The sequence below is a fragment of the Pseudopodoces humilis genome, chromosome 10, assembly GCF_049639895.1.
Source record: "Pseudopodoces humilis isolate 2021_Gansu_Grassland_sample_001 chromosome 10, ASM4963989v1, whole genome shotgun sequence".
Classification (NCBI taxonomy): Eukaryota; Metazoa; Chordata; class Aves; order Passeriformes; family Paridae; genus Pseudopodoces; species Pseudopodoces humilis.
In genome coordinates, this window is record NC_142209.1 from 22,175,452 (window position 1) to 22,187,806 (window position 12,355).

Here is a 12,355-nt window from a genome sequence, read left to right on the forward strand (position 1 = left end):
TAAACCCAAACATGGATGTAGTAAAGTAGTAAAGTGCAATGAGCTACTTTTTCACTAGGTGGAAGGAATTAGCTTCTTGTACACATTGCATGGACTGCAAAGACTGATCATCCGAAGAGAACATTATGGACAAAAACATCGTATTTCATGGTCATTTGTAGGCTGGAGGTGATTTAAAAAATACTGAGTATAAAGCATAGTTCCAAGAGACAGTTCCATTTTCTTCTGCAATTCCACCTTTTTGTTTCAGGGGTCTGGCACAGCTGTAATCCAAAAGTTTCCCTGAATATCCAGATGCAAAATACAGGCTGCTCAAAGACATACAATAACAAATAAGTAGTTCTCCAAGAAAGCAAAATTACTCAGTAGAACACACAAAAGACTGGAAGGAAGAGAAACAAAACACTAGACACATTCAAAAATGTTAGCTTAAACCTCTGGGTTGAAGAAGCAAAAGTTATCACAAATATTCAAGCTCCCACTAAGGATCATAGATCTTTGACTGTTTTATCTCAGCTATTTAATGGAACCACATGATAGTCTGGTCATACTGCCCTGCACACACCTTTTTCTGGTCTTACACTTGGTTTCAGGGCCTGATCTCCATCAAGGAGAGTACAAGTGAGATGCACTGAGAAAAGCAAAAAGTCCTGCAGACTTGACTCTTTTTGCTCACTACAAGACAAAACAAATGGCAGAGAGGGAAAAAAAAAAAAACAAACAACAAAGACATGGAAGAGGTGTATTGTAAAATTAGTACAAGCAACAGAACATGCACATTGGATATTGGGGACAACAAGGAAAGCAGAGAACAAGAGACAGGAAGAAACAAATAATACTCAGTGTGAGATTCTGGTCTGTGACACCTTGGTAAAGTACATCAACATGAACCATGACAGGATTTCAGTTTCAGGACTTTAAATTAATCCATATCTACTTTCTGCTCTAACGTGGCTGGTCCAAAGGCCAGGCTGGAGGCTTTCAGACTTGTACATGGTAGGGGAAAAAACTACTTTCCTGGTTTCAAAGACACAAAAGGAAAGGGGGTGACATATCCCATAGGAGCTGAGCAAGAAGAGGCAAACACTGAAGGTCATTAGAGCACTAAGGAGGTGAGCCCCCGACACAGTCAGACAGGAAAGTCGTGCAGAGGCTGTGGTAATAGGTGGGGTACACCCGCATGTGGCTGACATGAGGCGAATCTGAGAAGTCCACAGCTTTCACAGGAACACCGAGCTGCTGCCGGGCACTGGCCATGAGCTGAACCTCGCTGGCCTTGATGATGAGATCAGCCTGGGAATAAAGGTAGAGCTCGGGCCAGCGCGAGGGCGCTTTCAGCAGGGCATCGTAATGGCTCTCGTGGATGAAGCGGGTCAGGGGGTACAGCAGGATCCGCAACACAACGGCCATGCTGGCAAAAGTGAACAGCAGCAAATACTTGAGCAGCATGTTCATGGAGACCAAGACAGTTGCCATGGCACGAAGGCCTCCTCGCAAGTTTCTTCTGCCAGGGGCGCTATCGAAAATGGTGCCAGCTACTCTGAGGTTCTGAAACGGCTTGTGGGTGTGGAGCGCTTCAATGATGTAACGGTACAGCATGGCACCACCATTGCTGAAAACATGGAAAAGAACTGGTCTGTTTTCAACACTGTAGTCAAACAGCAGCTCCAGGAGTCGCCTGGCTGGGGTCTGCAGGGATCTGATGCCAAAGGTCTCAGAGAAGAATATCATCCTCCATGGAGCTGTGTAACGGATGACCGTGCACCCCTAAGAACAACAGAAAGAGACCCCACACACATTTAAGCTGTGCTGCAAATTACAGAGAGTAAGCAAGCAGCAGTACAAGGAACATGAAAATTTGGGACAGGTTCCCAACAGAAAAAGGCCAGAGGCCTGGCTTTGGTCATGTCTGAAATCCTTTCAAATCTTGTGCTAACTGGCACAACCCTTGGGGACACTGCCACCCATTTTTATGGGTGTTAATCCTCACCCAGGAGAAGAAAACCATCTCCCTGATTCACAGACCTTCAGTATCAGGCATTTTGGTAAGAGGAGCCTGCTCTGGTACACATCCAGCTCATCACACTGAAACAAATATAAGAAGAAAGAGGAACTTCTTCCTCTCCTTGGGAGCACTTGTTTGCAGCTGTCTCTAAGACTCACCACCAACCAACACTGACAGGATTTTTGTAGACCTTCCTGAAACACTCCAGCTGGGCAAAGAAAGAGCTTTGGCTCAAGGACTCAGAACTCCTGAGCAATTGCCTTCACACTTAAGTCCTTACATTTAGGTATAGATTTGGAAAAAGGATCTTGAAGGAGTTTCAAAATAGACCAGATGGATCTACATTTATAAATGCTTCAGACGTTTACTATCACCTGAGCTCATTGACAAGCACAAAGCGAAGTCACCAAAACCCCCCCAGAGCTCCCTAAACAGTGAATGAGGAAGAAGAGGATAGCAAGTTCTCAAATCACAGCCTTCTCTACCATCTTGCCATGGTTACAGCCATTTCTTCTTAGTGAGTTAAGAAAACACATCCTCTCCTTTCCCGTTTCTGACAGAAAAGTATTTTCCAAGAAGTTGTCATGCTGCCCTGTAACATGCTTCTCATCTGCTCAGCAGCATCTTAAAGCTGCTTAACAACTAATTCTTCACTAGATCAAGCCAATTAATGACTCCTGCACTGGATTACACATTAACAATAGACTTGTTAATGTACAAACTTTACCACCTACAGTTGGAACAGATTTGGATAAATACAAGATTCCTTGTATGCTCACCAAGAAAAAAAAACAAAAAAACCTAATGTTTCACTGGGTCCCCATGCTACAAGCTGAGGTCATTCCAAAAAAATACAATATTAGAAAGGAAAATATCATAACTTAGGGAACGGGCAGTAGGACAGTTCTCTCTAGTTCAAACACAAGGAATTCCTAGTGACCAGCTATGACTATCACAGGATGCCTGTTTCAAAGACAGGATAAAATTAATTTGGCTTACAACATTTAGATGAATCATTTTCACAGGAAGGAAGAGCCAAAGGCACGACAGATGCCGATGTGTTCTGTCAGTTCCCACCCCAGCCTCGCCATGTCCGTGCTGTGGCCTAACAGCAAGCAGTAAACACAGAATCTTTCCCTGAATGTTTACCTGTTTGGAAAACTAACACAGTTCACGTCATTCCTGAATTATCCCACAATTTTAAAGCCTTAAGATACTTCAGTGAGTCACACAGCAGCTGAAAGTTTCTCCAAGGAAGTATCTGTGTCTTAGCTGCACACACCAAGGTGACATCAGCAGCTGTTAGATAACACTGCCTGGGCTGTGAGAGACAAGGAGCTTTCAATGACAGAACTCTCACTCACTCTCCATGAGTGACACTGAGAGAGGCTTCAGACAGACTTTACCAACATGCAAAATTAAGGCAGTTTCACAGTATGACAGTGTCATGAAAATACAGACCGGCTACTCACCTTCTGGCTGTAGATTGTGCTGTATTTGGCCAGGTATTTGTCCTGGCAGCCGGCCCAGCCTAGGAGGATCACCACAGGCTGGCCCTCGGCAGGCCCTCTCTCTGTAGTGCCTTCTGAAACAGATCACAAGTGTTACAGCTACAGCCCTCCAGCCTGCGCGAGTCACAACTTACAGCGGCTTGTCTGCTTAGAAAAGCTTAAAGGCAATGGTGAAGCAAGCGTGAATTTGACTTCTCGGCCAGTTGCGAGTGTTGCCTCAGGCCGGTTTGACTGCGTGGGCGTGCTGCGAGCAGCACAGCTTCAGCCCCAGCAGCTCCCACCGCCCTCCAGTGACGCAAAGCCAGCACCGAACTGATCCCCCCGGGGGGCGAGACCACTCTTCCCGCCTCCCCGCGAGATAGCGGCAGCTGCTGCCATTCCAGGGGGAAAAGGGAAGCGTCCTGCCCTGTCCTCCAGGGACTGCCAGACACCTGCTACAGCACCAATGCCCCACGGCTCCTCCTCCATAGCCCAGCCCGCTCCCCCTTCTCGGCCCGCAGAGGCGCCCCAGTCCCTCCTATCACTGGTGTCCCCGGTCCCGCTCGCCTCCGCACCGCGGGCCTGTCCCGGCTCCGGCTCTGGCTCCACCACGGCCGCCTCCAGCCCGCGCGTGCCCATGGCCGCGCTCCGCGCACCGGCCGCCGCTTCCGCCCCCGGAAGCTCCGCCCACCTCCCTCCTCGCAGCCAATGGGAATGGAAAGTTCCCACCCCGCCTCACCGTCCGCCCCGCCCCCTACCCTCCTCCCACTTCCTTAGCAACGCGCCCTTAGCACCGGCCCAGCGCCCCGCCCACTAACCACCCATTGGGCAGGGGGAGAAAGTCGGGAAGCGATTGGTTCAGCCGCCTGTCAGTCATTGTGCGGGGTAACCGGCCCCTCGGGGCCCGGGGGCTGAGGCGGGCGGGGGTCGCAGGGCCGGGATGAGGGGAATTGTAGGGCCTGGAGTGGGGATTGCAGTCGGGGGGGGCAGGGGATACGGCGGGCATGAGGGGTGAGACGGGTTGTTGGCCCTGATCCGGGTGTTTGGGTCAGGAAGGGCTGGGCATGCGGGTCAGGGAGTGTGTCAGGGACTGTAGGACCTGGAGCGGGGTTTGGGGTGTGAGGGAGCACAGGGCCTGTGGCTGGGCTGGATCAGGCCTGTGGGATGGTGGTCTGGGGCAGGGAACGCTGAGGTTGCGGTGGATCAGACGGGGCGGGGGCTGGGATGGAGGCGGGGGCAGCGCAGGGCCTGGCTGAGGGTGAGGCAGTGCAGGGGTGGGTTTGGGGCTGTGGCTGGCTCAGCAGTGGGGCTGGGGGGCAAGACATGTGGGTGAGAGAGGGGCCGGTGAGACTGTGGGTTGAGGGGCTGGGGATGTTGGGGTACACTGAGGAAGGTGCTCAGTGCGTGGGAGGAATTGAGGTGTGCCAGGAAAGGATGAAACCTGCCCGAGAAACAAGCCCTATGTTCTGCCTAAGGCTGAGCACAACCTTGATGTTGCAAGATGCAAAGGTAACACCAAATCACTGCCACGCTGTCCTCCCATGAGTCCAAGGCTATCATTCCTTGACACCTCACACTCGGTCTGAGGCTGAAGCACCACCAGTCTGCCTTTTGATCTCAGTCTGATGATTTAGCAGGACTGTGGATATAAAGAACTGCTGAATTGCCAGAGCCAGTTCCTAAATCACTGTTTTTTTTCTTGGCAGGAATAAAGTCTCGCCCTGACCTAGCCTTGTTTTGATTATGAGATCTAGTGGACTGGGTGGCAGCCCAGCACTGTTGACAGCAGAGTCTGAAGCCAATGGCCAGGAGTTACATGCTGATGCTAGCTAGCACTGACAAACGATTCAGGCAAGTCATTTAACCTCCCTGTGTCTGTATGTTCCCCATATGTAAAATGCTCATAATAAAAACATTAATGTACATTTTCAGGGTACTTTGCAATGTTGGCTTAAAGACTCCTATGTCAGCAACTGCTGTTATTACAGCAGCCAGAGACAGACACTACTGTATTCTCTGAAGCCATGTAATTATTGTTTCAAACTTTTTTTTTCTTTTTTTTTTTCTTTTTTTTTTCTTTTGCCATTGATTCATAGGCAAGCCCTTTGTATCACTAAAATCCTCACATCCAGAGGATGGTGCTGGTATTTCTGAGTAGAGGGGGGGTGGGGGGCAGTTACTGCAGCTTTATAATAAAAATGGGAGAGCATTACACCAGCAGCATCTTAAACATAAATATGGAAATGTTAATTTAGAATCAATTTTGGGATGTTTCAGACAGTAAAGTTCTTTTAACTAGATCTCTGTTGAGGACAGAGGAGCACTTTATGGGACTGTAAATTTCATGCAAACAGTCTCTGTGAAATACAGATTCCCCCTACACACGAGCTGTTCTCTCAATATCAATCATATGCCTTGTAAGTAGTGTTTCACAAATATTCTGTAAATCACAGGAAAATGCTTGCAATAATGTGAAATATGACTTTCACTTGACTGTTTCAGCAGAGGCCCCTAACAGGCCATTCTCCTGTCAGCACTAACATTTGTTATGGCTAATAACATTTTCAATCACAAGTATTTTGGGAAAATGGATTTATTTTAAACCTGCTTCCCTGCAAAGGAGGTCCTGAAAACGCCCTGCCAAGGACACAGATGCCTTACAGAACACAGACCGTTAATTCCCGAATGAAATTTCATCTCATCTTAATTCTCGAGTACTGTTTCTTAGCTAGCTTTTTGAAGACTTTGTTTGTTTTTAGGCACTGAGATACATGCTCATGTCTTAGTCATGGTTTTCAGTCTGGTTCAGATAATAGGAGTAGAAAGTTACTTTTGAGCAGGTATCTTGGGGGTATTTTGGAACTGATTTGAAATTTTGCTCCAGATACTAGGAGAAAGGGCTTAACAACTTTGTAGATAGGAAATTGGTAATCTTGATGATTCGTATTACATCAAAAGAAACTTCTTATTCTGAAACACAAAGATTTTAAGTCATTTTAACTCTTTTTCTATAATATATAATACAATAAACCACACTTTAATAAAACCTAAAACAGTGCTTTTGTTAGGTAGGAAGTCCAAGAAGTGCATTAGACAAAGTGTGAATTCCTTTCTTTTCCTTAGGCATGTTGATACAGCTTGGTGGAGGACAAGGCACCTGTGTTAATGCCACTGTTTGTGACCTTATCCCTCTTTTTGCATCTGTGTGTGGGCACAGATCCTGGTGTTTGACTGTGAGACTCCTTGAGATTGGTCAGTGTCCTCTGGCCTAAGGCGTGCGCAGCTCTGGGATTGCCACACAAATGGAGACCTTAGTCCTTGACATTCCATCTCCCTTACTAAGTGCACCTTCACATTTGTCAAGCTGCACTAGGGAATATCATACTAAGCCAAAAGTGTGACAAAGACACTTGGAAAAAAAATGCAGATTTCTTTATTTAACACCTATGTGAAGAAATAGAAGGAATTGCAGAAAAGGGATGTTTCTGGGGCTTCTGTCTTCTTGCTTATAACTCCTATCATTTTAGCTTATCTTAGACTGTTTAAAAACATGCCAGGAAAATTAGGTAGAGAAAAGATAGTGCAAATATCTGTCATGCTAAAGGGTGCTAAAGCACTTTCCCACTGCCAAGGCCAGACACATGTTCCTGGGGTAGATGTGGGCCCAGTCCAAATCGCTGTCATTCCAGCATGTGAGTGAGGGCTGTGCTGCTGTGCTAACAGGCATTTATAGCCCCCTTGACCCTGTCACTCCCCATAAATCCATACCTATTTCTGCTCTCATTTCACTCTATTTATTCCCTGGCAGGTCAGATATGAGAGGCAGTGTTCATATCATGAGGCTAGTGAGAAACAGGGCTGGGGTAATGGGTAACATCAAAATGACTTTATTAGCAGAGCAGAGAAGAGAGCTCCTGTGGTTAAACCACCTGCCCAGGAAAATAATCTCAAGTCTGTCACAGATGCATTGTGCAGCTTTAGACACATCAGGAACTCTCCTTTTGCCAGTTTTCATATATATTAAATGAGTATAAGAGAAAAGGAGATTAAATGGTTACTAAGTGCTTTAATATTATTTCCCAGAGATTTTAAATGTGATTCTAGTGGTAATTCATTAGTACAGTCTTTCTTCATAGACCTTTTTAAACTCTCTCATTTTTCTCTAGGCAGAAGACATCATTACATCTGTCAAAGAGCAGGAAACCATTAGCTGGAAACCAAGAAAACCATGGTTTTCTTGCAGGAACAGGATAGTGTCCACAAAGTTGCTCAAAGTTGCATCCTGAACAGCTTCATTAAAAGCAAGGCAGAACCAGAGCTGGAGCTGGAGTTCCCAGGGAGCCAGCTTGTTTCTGGCTCACCTAACAGTGTAGCTCAGGATGAAGCATCTGTTTCCTTAGACAGGTGGAGGTGATGTGTAGTAGTGAGATGGAGAGGATGGGCAAGTTCTCTATTTTAAATTTGTTTAAAGAATAAGCTTTTGTACAGAGACACCCACATCCAGGCACATTCTGCAGGTTTTGAAAAAAACCTGGCTACTGAAAGATGGAACTGAAGGGAAAGCCATGTAACCTCTCTCTCAGGAATCTAGAATTAGTGGTTTTTCTTACATTTGGATGAGTGTGCTGCCTCTGCCTGCCTGTAAGAGAATGGTCCATGCTCTTCTGCAGAGACAGGATCCAGTTCAGACCTCTACCCACTGCAGTGAGATGGGAGGTGATGGCTCCCAGGACATGGCATGCTGGCAGAGGAAGATGGGCTCCAAGGCAAATCCTTGTTGCCCTTATTCTTGCAGCCTTGCAGCCACAGATACCTTACTGAATTTCTGGAGATCAGAGGTGTCTTGATTCCTCTGCAAATACTGGAGCTGAACCACCTGAAAGAAGAGGACAAAATAGAGTCTTTAACGCTGCTGTTGCTCACTGGGGACACTGGTGGGGAGTATGAGGAGCTCATTTGTGAAAGCTGTGGTACACAGCACGTCCATTTGCACTTTGTTGTGATTCAGGCCAGGGTGTTCTCCCCGACCTCTAGCCCCTGGGGCTGCTTGCTGCACTGAGCCATTCCCTTCCCTCTGCCTGCTCATGGCAGATCCAGCAGTGCTGCCCTGGCTGGAAGGAGTTCAGAGTCTCATTTTTTAACAAGCTCACTTTCTTCACAGTCATTTTGGCGTGATATTGGTGCCTTGCTGTTTGCAATTCCTCCTGTTAAAACCACAAAACAGTTTCCATCCTCACCTGCAGCATTCACCCACTGCAAACTTCCCCAGAGTTTCTCTCTGGGGTGGGAGAGCTTTGTAGCTTGTATCTTTTAAAAGCATTACAACGTTTTTTTCCTGGTTTTCCTCCTGGGTAGTGGAAGCCAAACCATGTTAGTTCTGTAGTTTAGAGGATGTTCTTAGAGGCCAAGGGGTGATACATGCTGCCACAGCTTCCTCAGCAGGCTCAGTAGTAGGATCTGTAGCAACTCTGTTGGTATGCCAGTGCCATACTCTCTTTCTGTAAATGCCTGCAGAAGGACCTCCCTTGGCCACTTACTCCAGCTCAGAATTTAGCTAACTGGTTTTCTAGTTGTGGCTCCTGACAAGGACAGAGAAACTTTGTCCTGGCTGTTAGAGCCACACTTCAAGTGGGATGTGGCACTGGATTCTCTGAGAGTGACAGTGAAACAGCTGAGGTGGCTGATCCAGGCTGATCCAGGCACACAAGCTGGCATCTCTTTCTCTGTACAAAGGTGAAAGCCCTGACCAAGTTCTTAAATGCCTCCAACTAAGCAAAAGGTCAAAAAGACACAGAGGTTCTGCTGGACTCTTTGGGCCACAGCAATCCCAAGTACCAGAGCCAAGATTCCCAAGATTCCCAAGGCCTCGAAGCCGTGCTCCAGCACGGGGCTCTGCAGACACTCGGGGTCATGCACGTAAGGAGTGGGCCTTGCTGGGGGCAATGGGCAGTGTTACCACCTGTGTCCATCCCTACTCAGGCAGGAGCTGTGTCTGTCTCCTTGGCATTGTGGCTGCACTGGGTCACCCTACTGCCTGGAAGGGAACAGCCTGGAAAACTGTGTGATGACTGTCCCTACCGAGAGGAATGATGGGTTTGTCTTTACAAACAAGCAGTGGGTCTGCTGATAAAATGCAACTGTCACTGAGAGACAACAGAAACAATAAGATAGATTCCACTGGAAGATGAAAGAGGCACTGAAAGAGCACCATGAATTCCACAAGAGTTAAGAATTAAGAAAGGATTATGCATTGGTGGGGGGGAGGGGTGGGGGGGAAGGTATCCCAGGTATCAGGCGTTCTGGGAAGTCTGTACCTCTCAAGTACCTCGACCTATAGGGAAAGAGAGAAGGGACAAGCGGCCGAGAATTAGGATAAAAAGGAGGCTGCGCCCTCCAAAAATTTGAGAGACCCCAGGGGAATGCCCCATGGCCTCTCCCTTTATTTGAATAAAGTAAAAGGACTCCTCTGTCTCCTTTTTGGACATAAACTTCTGGTGTTTGTGTTTTAATTTTCCTGACACTACCACTCTGCCCTTTTCTCCAGGATATGATGGGACACGTGCCCTGTGTGCTCATGGAGCCCATGCTGGGTGTGCTGTGCTCAGTACACCTGGAGGTCCAGTACAAAAGTAGGATCTGTCGACCCAGCCGGGGGCGAAGGGCAGGCACAGGACTCCCGGTCGAGCGCTCCCGGGGCCCCGATCCTGCCTGGCTACGACCGATACGGAGCCGGGAGGGCGTGCGCGCCTTACGAGCGCTCAGACTAATTTGCATACCCAGGGTGCACCGCGCGGCGGTGCCGCCGGTACACGGCAAAGTTCGGGCCGCCGCTCCCCGGACCGCTGGTTCCGAGCACGGCCGGGCTCTGGCCGCTGCCGGGGCAACGGGACGGGGCAGCAGAGGGGCGAACACGAGGGGCAACCCGCGTCGCTGTATCCTAAGGAGGGACAGCCCTGGATCGGTAGCTGCCGAGAGCCGCTCTCTTGTATACTCTGGTTTCTCTTCAGATCGTATAAATCTTTCGCCTTTTACTAAAGATTTCCGTGGAGAGGAACAGGCACGAGTGTCGAGAAATTTTTTGAGGCTCCATTTCGGTGGAGCTATCCCTAATACGGTTAAAAATAGACCAAACTGCTTGGGAAGCGTGTTTTACCTGCAGTGTTGTAAGAGCTGCGGCATGCATGCGCTGCTTTGGCGTTGGAAGCGTATCCTGCTTAGGTCTGGCTCCCGGCAGGCCTGACCCTGCATCCGGGGGCCCGGCCGCACAGCCCCCGCCGGGACAGCCGCCTCAGTGCCCTTGTCTGGTCACAAGAGGCGCCATGAGGAGGCGGGGCTCGGGCAACCCTTCATCCCGGCCCTGGCGGTGCAGCGGAGCAGCTGCGTGCCGGTGGTTCGGACTCCGGGAGAAGCGGCAGCCGGAGACCTGCTCGGCAGTCCCGGGCACTCCAGCCCCGCCCAGGGGGATAGAGGCGGTGTTAGATCCCTCAGGGAGCTCAGCACCATGCGTGGGGCCCCTACCGCAAGCCCTCCCGCTCCGGTCCGTGGCGGCGGCGTCTGGTGGGCTTTTCTCGGAGCCGACTTTTTACCCCTGCGCCGTGCTGTCTGTGGTGACGATGCGACCAGACCCGAGCGCCGCGGGGTCCTTGTCCACTCCCGCTCGCTTCTGTCCCCAGCTGCCCCGCTCCGCTCCCCCCGCCCCGGCAGGAGGGCAGGAAGCACCGGGCTTGGTCACGGTTCCTCCGCTTGCTGTGTTGGGCTGGTGCCGGGCCGCGTGAGGCGCCGGAAGGAATGGGGAGTAGGAAAAGGAATTGCGTGCGCGTCGCCGTGCTGTTGGGGCAGCAGCAGGGAGTGGGCGTATGTGCGGGGCCAAGCAGGGCCATACTCTGGTTTCTCTTCGGATCGTATAAATCTTTCCCCTTTTACTAAAGATTTCCGTAGAGAGGAACTAGTACGAGTCTTAAGAGAATTTTTGTGGCTCCATTACGGTGGAGCTAACCATGTCTGGTTAAAGAAAGAGCAAATGCTGAGCGTTCTTTGGGGTGGGTTGTTGTTAATGAATTGCGACCATGGCCTGCCGTTCGGACCGTGGGGATGGAAATGGATACGCTGTCCCACCGCTGTCCGCAAAACCAAGCTGCCCCGCCCGTCCGCGCCGGCTCCACCTCCTCATTAGCGGCGCCTCGTAGCCGGCCTGATTTGCATACCCAGGGTGCTCCGCGGCCCCTCCGGTGTCCGGTGCTGCGGCCGCTGCCCCGCCCGGGCCTGTGGAGGTGCCCGGCGGCTGTGTGAGGTGTGCGGCCCCCGGGGCCGGGACCAGCCGGGGGTGCGGGGCCGGGAGCGGCGGGCGGGCGAGCGTCGCCCTCACTGTTGGGGGGCAGAACAGTCGGTGGGTATGTCGGCGAGGGGGCACGTGTTATACTCTGGTTTCTCTTCAGATCGTATAAATCTTTCGCCTTTTACTAAAGATTTCCGTGGAGAGGAACAGGCACGAGTGTCGAGAAATTTTTTGAGGCTCCATTTCGGTGGAGCTACATTTTCTTGGGTTAAAAATAGAACTTACGAATCTTGCAATTGAGCTAAGGCCGACAGGGTTTCCACTGGGTTGTTATACCTTGTTGTATGTACACTTTAATTTAGAGTGCGCTACCTTTGCCCCCGGGCGACCTTCCAGAGCGACAAGGTCAGGGTCCGTCATCACCTGCAGGGCTCAGCCGTCACCTTCACAGGTAGGGGAGGTGCAGGGGGCTGTCCCCTGAGGCAAGGGGTGCAGCAGCAAAGGCTGCCCAGGTCCAGGCAGGGGCTGCCTCTAGCACTAATGCTACCCTGCAGGCCTCCAGAGATGTGCTGAAGGCTGCTGGGT

The 12,355-nt window shown here is 50.1% G+C and overlaps 2 protein-coding genes and 3 non-coding genes across 6 annotated transcripts; 4 read left to right on the forward strand and 1 right to left on the reverse strand.

Moving 5' to 3' along the window:
- Positions 1–728: 728 nt before the first annotated feature.
- TMEM53 (transmembrane protein 53) lies at positions 729–4,177 on the reverse strand. Of its 2 annotated transcripts, none has more exons than XM_014250633.2 (3): positions 4,071–4,177; positions 3,478–3,590; positions 729–1,767 (listed from the first exon to the last, which is right to left on the reverse strand). In XM_014250633.2, the coding sequence occupies exons 1-3, from the start codon at positions 4,132–4,134 to the stop codon at positions 1,105–1,107; spliced, it is 840 nt and encodes a 279-aa protein (XP_014106108.1). In that variant the 5' UTR covers positions 4,135–4,177; the 3' UTR covers positions 729–1,104. The 2 variants fall into 2 exon arrangements, with proteins under 2 accessions (XP_014106108.1, XP_014106109.1); XM_014250634.2 differs by having other exon boundaries at positions 3,478–3,587; positions 4,071–4,157.
- Positions 4,178–7,151: 2,974 nt separating this feature from the next.
- ARMH1 (armadillo like helical domain containing 1) lies at positions 7,152–10,577 on the forward strand. The gene is given in 11 exon segments (XM_088060084.1): positions 7,152–7,187; positions 7,662–7,700; positions 7,703–7,827; positions 7,829–7,850; positions 7,896–7,905; positions 8,226–8,465; positions 8,614–8,622; positions 9,236–9,556; positions 9,803–9,816; positions 10,040–10,375; positions 10,533–10,577. Coding segments are annotated over 11 exon segments (1,197 nt in total).
- LOC148183696 (U5 spliceosomal RNA) lies at positions 10,483–10,597 on the forward strand. Its single transcript, XR_015773422.1, has one exon. It is a non-coding gene; the product is annotated as a U5 spliceosomal RNA (small nuclear RNA).
- A 776-nt stretch (positions 10,598–11,373) lies between these two features.
- Positions 11,374–11,487, forward strand: LOC148183697 (U5 spliceosomal RNA). Its single transcript, XR_015773407.1, has one exon. It is a non-coding gene; the product is annotated as a U5 spliceosomal RNA (small nuclear RNA).
- Positions 11,488–11,910: 423 nt separating this feature from the next.
- Positions 11,911–12,025, forward strand: LOC148183698 (U5 spliceosomal RNA). Its single transcript, XR_015773423.1, has one exon. It is a non-coding gene; the product is annotated as a U5 spliceosomal RNA (small nuclear RNA).
- The last annotated feature ends 330 nt before the right edge of the window (positions 12,026–12,355 follow it).

Bases quoted from the DNA above. Each gene is read 5' to 3' on its own strand.
- TMEM53 (XM_014250633.2), bottom strand. From the start codon at position 4,134: ATGGGCACGCGCGGGCTGGAGGCGGCCGTGGTGGAGCCAGAGCCGGAG. The intron at 3,591-4,070 runs GTGCGGAGGCGA...GATCTGTTTCAG, and splicing joins GGAGCCGGGACAGGCCCGCG to AAGGCACTACAGAGAGAGGG. The intron at 1,768-3,477 runs GTGAGTAGCCGG...TGTTGTTCTTAG, and splicing joins GCACAATCTACAGCCAGAAG to GGGTGCACGGTCATCCGTTA.